The 13,561-nt window shown below is 48.8% G+C and overlaps 3 protein-coding genes across 6 annotated transcripts in view; 1 reads left to right on the top strand and 2 right to left on the bottom strand.

Annotated features, from left to right (window-relative positions):
* MTERF2 (mitochondrial transcription termination factor 2) overlaps nucleotides 1-13,561 on the bottom strand; it is a 666,987-nt gene that overhangs the window by 525,724 nt on the left and 127,702 nt on the right. The gene's annotated exons all lie outside the window — the stretch shown is intronic.
* ABTB3 (ankyrin repeat and BTB domain containing 3) overlaps nucleotides 1-13,561 on the top strand; it is a 263,740-nt gene that overhangs the window by 213,079 nt on the left and 37,100 nt on the right. The window lies entirely within an intron of this gene.
* LOC308657965 (uncharacterized protein) overlaps nucleotides 1-13,561 on the bottom strand; it is an 87,899-nt gene that overhangs the window by 41,632 nt on the left and 32,706 nt on the right. The window contains exons 3-4 of one of the 2 annotated variants that reach the window (XR_014024112.1): nucleotides 8,450-9,110; nucleotides 2,785-7,582 (exon numbers count right to left, since the gene is read on the bottom strand). Coding sequence is in view for 1 of the 2 variants with exons in the window: in XM_081310321.1 (XP_081166447.1) it covers nucleotides 8,996-9,110 (115 nt within the window). In the remaining variant the exon portion in view is untranslated. Of the gene's footprint in view, nucleotides 1-2,784; nucleotides 7,583-8,449; nucleotides 9,111-13,561 lie in introns of those variants that run through there. The other variant, XM_081310321.1, reaches the window with a different exon arrangement.

Here is a 13,561-nt window from a genome sequence, read left to right on the forward strand (position 1 = left end):
AAGAACAATTGAAGATGGATTTAGACAGTATACCAACATTTAGATAAAGTTTGCCAACATGCAAAAGAGAGTGTCTAGGTTGTTAGGAATTTGTGAATATATAGTAAAAAGTAGAAAGCATACATAGGGATTATAAATGACAAATTCAAGAGAGAAAGTCCTGTCAGGAAGGTAGAATCAATGATAGAATCCAGAGAAGTGCGTAAGGCCTTTGTTCATACATGTGATGCTTTATTTTTTCGTCTTGGCTGTATGATCAACATGCAGGTGATTAACATATTAGTCTCTATTTTACATGTGCCTAAAATGACGCATTCATGATAAAAGTTATCTACTTGGCCAGTATTTGCAACAGCACGTTCAGAAGGCCAGTTCTGGGATATTAATAAGCATTAAAAAACATGTTAAGAGGTTCAGTAAATTTGAGAAACACTAGCTTAAATGAAATTAAGCAGGCTTTTAAAAAATTCTCAGATCTTTTAACATCTTACATTTCTTATAAATCTCAAAGAGAAGGCTGTTCTATTAAATATTTAATATAGAGCAGGGACCAGCAAACTCCAGCCTCTTATTCCCTCTCTTTATAAATAAAGTTGTATGAAAAACAGCCGCACCTGGTTTTTAGTATTTTCTGTGGCTGCTTTTCCCCTACAGTGGCAGAGGTAGGTTGCTATGGGAGAAACCATATGGCCTACAAAGCCTAAAATATTTACTACCCAGCCCTTTACAGAAAAAAGAGTGTCTTAGGGGGCTGGGGTTACTGTGAGGACATTTTAGGACAGTAACACTGGCACTTTGTCCTCATACCTCAGGAGTTGGTTTGTTTATCCATGAAAATAGTTATTAAAGAAGATCATCAACTCTTTCTAGAACTCCTTGGAGGATGTTGTGTGCTTTCATCTTTGAATCTGTAGCACCTAGCACAGTAGCTGGATATACTCACAGTTTCCTGTGTGCTTCACTGAGTTTATTTAAATTTAAAAGCCATCTGTGGAATATATCATTTAGAATATAAATTCGTTAGTCGCAACAAATAGGCAGAATACCTGGGCTTGATAAGACAGGGGGTTAAAATTTTCCCTTTCGCAACAATCCAGACAAGAAGTCTGGGGCTGTCCCAGCAGCTCCAGGAAGTCAGAACCCAGGCACCTTCCCTCTTGTTGCTCTGCTGCCCCGTAGGCGGTACCTTCTCTGCACGCCCCACACAGCAGGACATATCTACCCAATGGGAAGAAGGAAAGTAGGAGGACTTCCTATTGGCCAGCACTTAGTCATGTGACCATGCATGGCCACAAGGGAACCTGGGAAATGTAGTCTTTCTTTAACAGCCATGTGGCCAGTTAACAGTCCTGTCCGACAACAATACAAGAAGAAGATAAGCAACTCTGGAGGACAACAACCATTCTCTGCCAGAAGGGAAGCATTAAGAGCTCACATCCTTAAACAGGGGTGACCCCTTTCTCTATAGGGAGACCCTATTTTTCACTTTTCTTAATAAGCCATGGTGCCAAAGCAAGACCTCTATAATGCTGCTTCATCATTGTCTACTAATGTGACAAGACTTTCACATCTTGTGATATGATATGAGCACACTCGTTCCGTTCTCCTGGGTGTTTGCAGCCCTTGCTTTTGAGATGAACCTTTTAAGTATATTCAGACAGACCCAGAATTTCCCAGGAGGCAAAGACACTGGTTTTTGCCACTAACTGGGCCTCCACTTCTAAAGGGGAAAGAAGGGTCCAGGCCCCTTGATGTCTTTCCCAAAGCAGACAGGCTAGCCACATGCACTTTTCCTTATCCAAGGCAGGTTTAATGAGCTGGTTCTTTTCTGTACTTTAGTAGCAGCATTAAATAGCAAGTAGGCACAATTTTGGGGCCAAGATTTCTCCTAGGAACTTCACAAGCATTATATTCCATTTGCTGCAATAATATAATTTTTTTTCTTTCTTAGAAAGGTGCACAGAAATCTTGGTGTAGCTTACTTCAGCACAAAGGACTCTCAATTTGTTAATCTTTTTGCTACCCAAAAGAAAAGGGAAAAAAAATCATCAACTCTAGAGCATGAAGACTGTGAAAGGGATTTAACAAAGGCTGTATAAGGAGGGGCCTATCCAAGACAGGCCCATAGTCTCCAATTTGCCATTTCACGACTCATTTCTGAAGGCACCATTTGATTGTCACACTTACAGAATCCTGAATTGGGAACGACTTGATATGTAAGAAGTGAAGCAAAAATGTTTTATTATCCGACACCAAGGTTTCTCAACCTCAGCACTATTGACTTTTGCAGCTGGATAATTCTTTGGTGCAGTAAGGATGGGATGTGGCTGCCTGGGGCATTATAGGATATCAACAGCACCCTTGGTTCCACATAGTAGGTGACAGCAATGATGATCAAAAATATCTTAGTAATTGCCAAATGCACCTGAGTACAGGAATACTCCTGCTTTTAAATAAGCACTCGCCCTGGGGTCCTCCCTCTGTGCCCCAGCAGGCACCTCTCCCTCCTGCCTTCCTTCCTTCCTAACTCCTCACCCCTCCACCTTCCCCCTTGCTTCAGTTCTCTTCCTGTCTTGCTTCCTCACAGCAAGATCAGAATGGGACTTTCTTTGTGACTCTCTGAAAATCACTGGGCTGCTTTTAAATAAGAGTGTAACCAGCAACTCTCAGTCTTGTGGCCCCAACAGGCTGACTTTTAAACTGGGAAATAAGAGCCACACATAGTGGGACGCACCTGCAGCCCTGATGTGTGCCTCAGCGTCCTGCCAGACACCTGGGGGGGGGGGGGGTCACCATAGGCACACTCAGCACACACTGTCCCTGTGGGCCATAGAGATGTCATGAGATTCCAGGGGACAAAAGCCCTGCTCTCCTGGACGCCATCTGCTTGGGTCTGCAGACACCAACCCTCTCCCCAGAGGTGGAGAAAGCAGCCAGATTGGGCCTTTTCAGTTCAAGGTCAAGCATGTGTCCACCCTGCCTAGGAGGAGAGGAGCCACAAGGGGCATTTATTTTCTTAGTCCAAGTATTGGACAAGTGACAGCTGCTTACAGGATGACTCCAGAGTACAGCACTTCCCTGTGACATTACTTCTCACCCGTGTAACAGGTCAGCCTGTGCAGGCTGACAGACTAACTGTGCCACACAGACCTTAGGAAGACCCAGCTTCCCTCCCTCTGGTTGCCTGGCAGTTCCTTTAGAGAGGTGGTCAGCAAACCATGGCCCCCAAGTTGTCCTCCTATATTGTTGTTTAAATAAAATTTTATTGGAACATAGCCAAACCTATTGGCTTACATGTCACCGATGGCTGTTTTCAGCCTCCAGTAGCAGAGCTGAGAAGCCACAACAGAGACCATGTGACCTACGAACCTCAAATAGTGACTGTCTTGACTTTTAAGAAAAAGTTTGCTGACCGCCCCCCCTAGAGCCTTGGCACCTGTGTGGTTAGAGCAAGGACATGGACAAGTCCACTTACCGGTTGGAGAAGGGAACAGATGGAAAGCCACGGCAGGAAGCTTCCTCTTAGGCAATGACCTATAGACAGTGGTGTGTGGTAAGTGTTCACCAAACAGCTGTCCCACGTCCCGTGTCCCAAGAGCCATGATCTGTAGCATTTTCCAGTTTCCATGGTCTAGATAACTTCTGCTAAGGCTGATTTCAAGTCAGCAATGAGATGTCACTGGACAGGGGGTCAAGGAGAGGCACATAGCTGGCTTTTGCAAGCCAGTAAGATCCGGTTCCAGCTGGACCAGAAGTCACTGTGTCACTCCTGCTTCTGTTTTGTGGGTGAGGACTGAATCACTTGGCCATAGCTAGCCACACAGGGTGGGGACGTGCCATCCCCAGTTTAAATAAAGTTTAAACTTTATTTAAACATCCCCATCCACACATGCAGTGTGCCCAGCAGGGACTTGTGAGGGCAGGTGATTCTCTGTTCCTATAAGAAGAAGTGGAGAACTGGGGGTGGGCAGGTAGCTACAACGCCACGCTTTCTTCCCCAGGTGATAAGTGCTTCATGAAACCAAAGCAGAACAGGGAAGCTGAGATGTGGGCTGGGCCAGGGAGAGAGGCCACTGCCTAGGAAAGAGTGGGACAGAGCACCAGGCAACTGTCATCAACTCAGAATGTCCTGCTTGGAAGCACCCAAGAGCTCGCCAGCCCTGCCCCCATTTCATAGATGAGGAATCTTGTGAGAAATAAGGTGACTTGTCGCCTGCCTGGTGGTTGATAGAGCTGTGACAGAACCCCATTTTCCTGGCTCTCTTCCTGCCTTGCAGGGTGCTTCCCCAAGTGTCCTGCGGAGCCTGGGTGTTTGTCTTTCCTCTCTAACTCTGGCCATGCCTCAGAATCCCCCCGCACACCAGGCTGCAGGCAGCCATGTCGGCCAGACTGCTGCCCGAGAGGTGACCCGTTGGCTGTCCTTGGCTTGGGTGTTGTTTGGTGCCCCCGTGGGGTTCCCCAGAGACCCTGGAGAGGGCGCTGGCTGTTGAGCGCCTGGAGTGCTGCAGACAGCTGGCACAGGGCCATATCAGCCTAATCCATGGTCATCGTCAGCGTTGCACCTCTCACCCAGGTGCGCATCCACCTTCCGAGAGGGTCTAGCCTGGCCAGAAGGGACGCGCATGCTCAGTGCACTCCGTTCCCTCGGAACCCTTACACGCACTTGCTGTTCTTGCATCTTATAGAGGAGGAGGCAGAGGTCGGGACATTGCTCAAGGTCACGCAGCAAAGTCTGAAGAGCTTGTGTTAGCAGCATCCTCCAACCAGCGGCTCTCCCTGCCACCTCCAGCGAATCCCTGAGCATTCAGAGGCAACATCAGCATTATCGTCCTCCCCTACAAGTCAGAACTCGGAGTGCCCAGGGAGAAAGGGAAAGGCTGGGGACATGGTCCTCAGTTCCCATTTTGAGTTAGAGCCGCTTCTCTCCTTCTTGTCCCCGGGGACCTTCGTTTTTCAGTACACTGTCACCTGTGTAGCTTCTTTCCCTCCTTGTTGGTGGCCTCCTCGTAAGGACAGGGCCATGTCTGATGCACCGGCTGCTGGACCCCAGCATCTAACCTGGTGCCTAGACCGTGGCAGGCGCTCAGGACAGGCATATGGGTGAAGGAAGGAATCCCAGTGCTTGGCTTGGACCGCAGCTTCTCCAATGTGGAAATCACTTCCTGTCTGTCTCTGCATCCACAGGGTGGTACTGCCCAATGGTGAACTCTGGAATTGGGCAGGACCAGAGCCGGGGGACTTGCACAAACACAAGGGCAACTGAAGCCTAGACTGTGGAGTGACACAGATCTGGGCTGATGGAGGGACACGGAGCCAGGTGACTTAGGATGAGATGCTTCACTCCTTGGAGTCCCCGTTTCCTAAGGTTGTGATGGGGATTCTAAAACTTGCCCTTGAGTTTAAGCCAGAGGTAAGTGGGGACTGAGTCAAGCTGCCTGGGTTCCCTGCCAGCTCCACCACCTAGAGCTGTGTGACCATGAGAAAGTGGATCTCAGTGCCTCTGTTTTTTTGTTCTGCAGTTTGAAGTTTATTTTGGAGATTAAGTGAGGTTAATCTTAATGTGAAAAGCTTAGCAAATGGAGCACTATTTATAAATTGCCTGTCATTGTATTAACTGTAGTGTGTTCAGGAAGCTGTTCTCTGTTTACTGTTTCTCTGATTGTACCCTTGCTCTCTTCCCAGAGAGCTAGTCTGACCAGTGGCCTTGGGGAGCCAAACTGTAACCCACGTTAGGGACCATTGGGGCCTAGACAACATAGTGGGGCTGTGTCCTCTCATTTCCTTCCCAAGACAGCCAAATACTTCAGACTGTACCCTTCAGTGGTCGGCTTCTGGCACTTTCTGTGTGAGCCTCTCTCCTCATGTGGTGGCCTCTCTCCTCATGTGGTCCCTGAACAGGCCCCTGGCTGGTGCCTCAGAGACAGGCCTTGGAAATTTCCCGGTCCCAGATGGCAGCCTGTTGGTGATGCTCGGATGAATGAGAGCAAAAGCACGTGGGCAGTATACATGGAAAGCTACAGCCAGGAGCTTGGGCCCAGCAAGTGAGAGGCCCCAGTGGGGCTGGGCCCAAAGTGACCAGGCTATAGAACAGCTTCGAAAGGCCTTGGCATCCAGGACGGGCCTGCCTGGGACTGGAGGATGGCGAGGGCCTAGACAAATCCCTGGAGAGAGGACCCACAATTTCAGAATCCTTCTCATGAGTGTGTGGTTCAAGTTTGGGGCAGCTGTTACCCGTTGCACATGGTGCTGAGTGATTCAGGAGTATTTTCCCTTTACACTTCTTTATAGGTTTTGTCAGTGAGCACTGTATCATCATTCCTGTTTTGCAGATGGGGAAACTGAGGCTTAGGGAGGTGACCTGCCTGAGGTCCCATAGCCAATAAGAAGGAGTTCAGGGATGTGAGTGCCGGGCTCAGGTACTGGGCTGGACTGCTCAGTGGAATCACAGGCTTTGGGGTCAGACACTCAGCCCTGCCAGGTCCCTTGCTGGCAGAATTGGACAACGGTCATCCTTATGTCCTCCTAGGAGAGGATCAGTTGAAGTAGCAGAAACTGAACACTTAGCACAGTGCCTGGCCACAAGTAGTGTGCAATCAGGGTGCCCTTTTTAATTTCTCACTGTGGGGGTGGTCTCTGGGGCCTCTGGGATACAGATTTCTGAGATCTGGTATGAGGATCCTGTGGAACCTGTGCTTCCCAACCAGAGCAGCCCCTGTTGGCCAGTGGATTGCCCAGCGGGGACGTGAAGAGTGACTCCATCAGAAGCCAGGTACTGGGTTCACATCCTGACTCCTTGTTAGCTGTGACCAGGAGCAAGTGTTATCATTAGGATAGGGTTTGCCCCTGCATTCGTACGTTGAAGGCTTGGTCTTCAGTGTGATAGTAAAAGTTTTCAGAGGTCACTGAGGTCGCTGCCCCCTAAAGTGATTACTATTGTTCTCCTGGGTTAGTTCTTAAGAGAGGTTGTGATAAAAGAGCAAGATTGGCCCAGCCCCACTCTGGTTCTTGTCCTGACATGTGATCTCTCCCTCTTGTGCACCCTCCTGCCACAATGGTGTCCGCCATGATGTGTCACATCAGGGGACTTTACCAGAGGTAGAATTAAGGGGGTCTCCCAATCTTGGACTTTCCGCCTCTAGAACTGTGAGCTAAATGAAGCTGTTTCTTTGTAAGTACCTGGTTTCAGGTATTTTGTTATAGCAACAGAAGCAGACTAAAACAACCAGTTCATTAACCTCTCTGTGCCCTCTTTTCCTTATTTGTCAAATAGACTTAAAATATTGTCCAACTCACAGGATAATCATGAGAATTAAACAAGTTAACACCTGTAAAAAGCTTAGAGTGCACTTGGTGTGGAGTAAGTGCTATGTCAGGATTTGTTCAATAAGTGAAACACAGAAAGTAAGGTGATATCTCCATTTAATGTATGAGAAAACTAAAGCAACCTGGCACAGGGTGACCCAGGTGTGAGAGCAAAGCCCCTGCTCTCTGGACATGCTTCCCAGAGTCACACTGCATCTGACCCTCAGGGAGCCCAGGAGCTGCCAGGTACCTTCTAGCACCAGAGGGGTTGGGATCAGCCCTAGAGCAGACAAGAAAAGAGAAGGATCCCTGTTGGGCAGGCCCACAGTACCCTAAGGGCTCTGCCTTTTCTCACTTTCCGTACTATTCCAGAAACTGTGTTTTTGTGTGACACTGACTCTCCTGAGCCTCTGTCAAATCACCTGCAGTTGGCCTGCAAAACCATGTGGGGCCGGGGATCAGCCTTTCTGGGAGATGGCTTCCCCCAGGGGAGAGGATTGCCTGGATTCTGAAGGTACTTGTTAGACACAGTGTCTCATTTGAGACCTTAAGAAGCACAACGATGAGGATCCCAAGTTCAAAGCCAGCCTCAGCAACTTAGCAAGGCCCTATGCAACTCAGCAAGGCTTTGTCTCAAAATAAAATATTAAAAAAGGGCTGGGGATGTTGCTCAGTGGTTAAGCACCCCTGGGTTCAATTCCTAGCACCAAAAAAAAAAAAAAAGAAGAAGAAGAAGAAGAAGAAGAAGAAGAAGCAGCAGCACTAGGAAGGCAGTGTTCTGTGTGTCATCTGTGTATGTACTTCTCCCAGGTACGGTATATTCTTTCCAAACAGCTGTGTTTGGCTTTGTAAATTTATAACAGTTGTGATATGAGGAATCTGACGTGTAAGGAGAACCGTGTGCTAAGCACTGTACGCGGATTATCTCGTTTGATTGACACCCAAAACCCTGTGAGGACGGCATTATTACTAAAGCTACTTTTACGGATGAGAAAATCAAATCACAAAGTGGCTAAGTAACCAGCCCCAAGATCACACAGCCACTAAGTCACAGAACCGGGACTTGAACCCAGGGAGGGAGAGTTGACGCTCATAGCTTCTGTACTGGCTTTAAAGGATAATAATGCACACAGGATCCGGGGCTCACCAGCCTGTGTCTGTCGCTTGGAAGGCATCGAGAGATCAGCCGTCTCCTGTCGTGGGGAGAAAAGGCAGTCCGGTCCCTTGTCAAGCCGGCCCCCTGCTGGCCTGTGGAAAACATCTTTCTCAAGTCACTCACGTCCCTGAAGTGGTGGAAGATATTGAGCAAGTCTCTTGGGGCTGGACCACTTGAGAAATCAGAAAAATTGACCAGCTCAGGAGCTGAACTTCTTACTTAAATTGATCAGCTCTTTGATTGCGTTGTTGAAAGCCACTCAAGGGGAAACCACAAAGCTGGTCAGCTTCTGGTGAAGCCCCAGGCGACTGGCTTAATAGACTGCTGCATAGATAAGTCAGGCACAAAGGAGAGCACACAGAGTTGGGGCCACCGGGGGACCTGTGGTTGACAGCAGTGGAGATCCTTCAGGGACTTCCAGAGAGAGTAAGTGGAGCTCCGGGCCCTGTTCACAGGAATGCTGCAGGATTAAATTCTCTAACAAACTGGGCTGAACAGAAACTATGTTTTCACACTTTTGTAGGAAATGCTTCTTACCTGCTTTGCTTTTCTTGTTCCGTAGGCAGAACTCTATTTCCTCTGTGGGTCCAAGGGAGTCTTGATAAACAGGTGGTTCCTGGGGCCTGCTTTCAGGATGATTGGTGCCAAGACCCTTAAAATAAGGAAAGGACCATCTCTTTAAAAATACCTGATGTTGGACTGGGGCTGTGGCTCACTGGTGGAGCACTTGCGTGGTATATGTGAGGCACTGGGTTCAATCCTCAGCACCACATAAAAATAAAGTTTTTTTTTTTTAAATAATGCTTTAAAAAAAAAAACATGGTGTTGGGAACAGTAGATATCAGCAGGCAAGAGAAGAGAAGTAGATCCTGATCTATAGCATATACAAAAATCAACTCAAGCTGGGCTCAGTGGCACACACCCCTAATCCCAGCAGCTTGGGAGGCTGAGGCAGGAGGATGTAGAGTTCAGTGCCAGCCTCAGCAACTTCACAAGGCGCTAAGTAACCCAGTGAGACCCTGTCTCTAAATAAAATACAAAAAAAAAAAAAAATGGCTGGGGATGTGGCTCAGTGTTAAGCGCCTCCAGATTCACTCCCCAGTGCCAAAATAAATAAATAAATAAATAAAATCGAAATGGATTCAAGACTTAAATGTAAGACCTGTAAAACTACCAGAAGAAAAACTTAGAGTTTTGCTCCACGACTTGGGTCTTGAAAGTGATTATTTGGATACATTCCCCAAAGCATAGACAACAAAAGCAAAAATAGACAAAGGGGATTGAATCAAATTAAAAGCTCCTGAACAGCAAAGGAAACAATCAACAGAGGGAAGAGAAAACCTACAGAATGGGACAAGAGTATTTGCCAGCCATACACCTGATAAGAGGTAAGTATCCCCAAAACATAAGGAACTCAGTAGCAAGAAAACAAATAATTAAAAAATGAGCAAAACATCTGAATAGACACTTCTCAAAAGAAAACATGCAAATGGCCAAGATGTGTTTGAAAAATGTTCAACATCACTAATCAGGGAAAGGCAAATTGCTGCCCCAGTAGGGGAGGGAGCACCTCACATCTGTTAGAATGGCTGCTAACAAAAAAGATGAAAGATGAGTGTGGGCAGGATGGTGAAGAAAAAGGAGTCCTCGCCTCTGTTGGTGGGAGAACAAATCCATGAAGCCAGAATAGAAAACATTATGAAGGTGCCTCTGCGGGCCCTGGGTGGGGGCGGGATTTTATCCTCAGTACCCTGGCAGCCTTGGAAGGTGGTAAGTGGGGCATGCCGGGTCCTGTTTATGCTGGCGCTCACTCTGGCCTTGGGTAAGAGAGGGGGTGTGAATGGGGAGAAGATTGAAAGCAGGAGAATCCAGGAGGCATGGAAGTGGTCTAGCCACAGGTAGAGGTCAGCACTCAGGACCAGGGTAGGGCAGGCGGCAGAGAGAAGGAGATGGATTTGGGTTATGGATTTGGAAAATCAACAGTCCATGGAATGGATATGGGTTCTGGGTGGATAATGTGGTGGGTGATCAGGGACAGGTTTGGAGGGTGGGACCAGGGGTGTTCATAAGAACTTCCATTTAAGACATGCGATCAGAGGGTCTGAGAGACATGGAGAGATTAGCTCAAGCAAGAGCTGGATGTATGGAGACATTGGCATGATGGAGCTTGCCAGGTCCCGCCGAGCAGGATGGGATGGGATGTCAAGTCACTCAGACAAATCCTGGCTCGCCCCTTAGTCAACTCTGAGACCTGGGTCGTTCTCTGGCCTCAGTTTCCCCATCTCTGGAGTGAGTCTTCTAATAGCACTTAGATCACCAGCTTGTTGGATATTTGTATGAGTTAATACACGGAAAGATTTCAGTAATAAGTATTCAATAAATGTCAACTTCTCGTAATAACAATTATCATCATCAGCTTAGCTGCAGTATTTTTTTTTTTTCCATTTGTCTCTTTCTAATTAAAATCAAGGACCTGTGAGGCTGGTAAACACTTCTGATTTTCTTGGAATTATCTGTTTATGAACCTGTGAGCTCTGAACAGAGGATCTGTCTCCCTCCTCCAGGGCTCCTCAGCACGAGGCCTGGTGCACAGTAGGTGCTCAGTAATGTTTACCCAGTCACGTGGAATTCGCCTGACTGCGGGGGGAGAAAAGCTTACTGGAATGAGTCCATGGAGCATTGATGCCATCAAGGGACTCGGAGACAGACAAAAAAGAGGAAATGACAGGAAGGGTTTTTCCGTGACACTGACAGTGACAGTTGATAGCATCTTTGTCCCTAGATAGAGCTCTGGCTTCCATAATGCAGCCTCTTCCAGATTGGGTAGCAGTCTGTTGGGAGAAAGGTTGTCCCTGGAGGGAAAGGGGAAGTATTGGAGAATGATATTGGCCAAGTGATATCGTCATATACTGTGTGTGTGTGTGTGTGTGTGTGTGTGTGTGTGTGTGTGTGTGCAAATATGGAACAACAGATCACACTGTTACATATGACCCATAATGCACCAATAACAATATGGAAAAATAAATAAAGATGAGGCAGAAAATTAAATAAATACAATAAAAATTGGTGGAGGGGGCGGGAGGTTGTCCCTGCAGTGTGTCAAGTCTGATAGCTCTCCAGGATTTGGGCACACACACACACACCAGTGTGGGGTACAGATACTTCAATACAACACACACAGGCCCCACCTTACCTTTCCCGGAGTCCTCTGCGATGGAGAGGATCTTGCCCTGTTACTCTTTAGCCATCATTAAGGATCATTGGTCCCTTGAATTAAGGCTTCTGCCCCACCAAGGATCCCTCTCCTCTGGAGACAGGCAGACACTTTGGAGGGATCCATGGTTTCTCTGTGTATTCTTCCTGGGAGATAGTTCTGCCTTTTCCCAAATAAAAGATGGAACCGCCAGTTAATTTCAGACACAGTGGATCACGTTTTAGTATAAGTGTGTCCCATGCAATATTTCTTTGGTATTTTTTTTATTTGCTTGATCTGGTAATCCTAGCTGCAGGAGACCCAAGTTCAAAAAACCTCCATGAGCGAGCCAAGAAGCCCTGAGGCACAGCCCCAGTCTGTGCCCTAGAAGCTTATGTCTTGGTTGCTGATACCATGTCTGAAGCCAGGCCTGTGGTCCTATAGTCCTTCCCACCTTGACCCAGGTGGCCTCCTAGAGACCCTGCCAGCAATGTGGGGGTGGTTGACTCTCCTATCTGCCACGGAAAGGCCTTGATCCTGGAGTCCAGGTCCTGGCTAGTCGTAAGCTCTCAATACTTTTCATTGTCCCTCCCAGGGCTCTCATACAAATAGACCCCGGGAGGCCTGGCTGGACGCCCATTTCCTGAGGTGTAGATGCAGGTTAGACCCCATCTCAACAGCAAGCCTGGGGTCTCAGGGCCCTGTGTCTGTCTGCTCCGCATCGGCTCCCCCTGGTGGCCAAAAGCATGCTCCTCGGGTCTGGCATCTCCTCCACCAGGGTCCTTTTTCTGGGACCTCCTTCTGCCCAAAGCTCCACAGCCGAGCAGGGATGAATGGTAGACGGGTAGCCAGGACCTGCAGCAGGCCAAGGGCAATCGCCTCCGTCCACTTCCCAGGCTCTCTGGGTGGCTCAGCCCCAGATCCTGGCCTTACTGGTGGTGAGCGGGACCCTCCGTGCCATCAATGCTCTGGAGGATCAGCCCCTCCCATGTCTGCAGGGATGAAAAAGAAGGTGGTGGCCCACTGGCTTCCTGCCACCACAGGCAGGGTAGGTTCAGGCAGGCATGCTTACAACCAGCCTGGAGTATGCATGTCCGGCCCCTTTGCTCTATTCCCCGCCTCTGACAGCAAGCAGAGGGGATTTGAAGAGGTCAGGGTCAGCTCCAGCTCCTGCTGACACAGTGGGCGTCAGCTGGCCTCTGGGCCAGCCTGAGTCTGAGCAGCAGGCACCCTGCAGGGTGGAAGGCAGAACCACGCGCTCAGTGCCAGCCCAGCACCCCAGCCCCCCCTCGCCCCTGCACTCTCTGCCTGGTGGACGCGGCTCTGCTCAGCGACTCACTCAGCACTGACCCATCTCCTGCCTCTTCCGTTGGCTCTTCTCTCCCCTCCTTCCTGCCTCTGAGGACTGCCGGCCAGCCATGTCCCTCTGCCTGCTCGGCCACCCTCACTGGCTTTTGAAGATAAAGCCTGAGCCTTACGGACTAAGCAGAGGTCCCCTGGCATCTTGACCCTGCCACCCTCGGCTTCTGGCACTCTCTGCCCAGAAGCACTAAATCCCCACGGTGACCCTCACACTGCCTGCCACGTCCCACCTCCAGACTTTCCCCCTCTCTTCCCCAGTCCCCTTAAGGCACAGCTCAGAGTCATCTCCCCCAGGAAGCATGGCTGGATCCCCTGGACTCTGGTCCAGTTCCTCATCTCCCCACAGTGCACTTGCCCTGGGGCAGTGCCTGTCTCTGAGCCCTCAACTCTGGCGTTTGCCACATTGAATGACAACAGCCCGCGCCTGCATCCCTTCTCCTTCCAGGGGGTGGGCTCCTAGTGGAGGGGCAGTGACCTGTTTACCTTTGCGTTCTCAGCACTTAGAGCAGAATTTGATCGAAGCTTAACAAATGCATAGTGGTTTAATA

The sequence above is a fragment of the Spermophilus citellus genome (genome assembly GCF_964194105.1).
Source record: "Spermophilus citellus genome assembly, chromosome: 10".
In the NCBI taxonomy this organism is placed as follows: domain Eukaryota; kingdom Metazoa; phylum Chordata; class Mammalia; order Rodentia; family Sciuridae; genus Spermophilus; species Spermophilus citellus.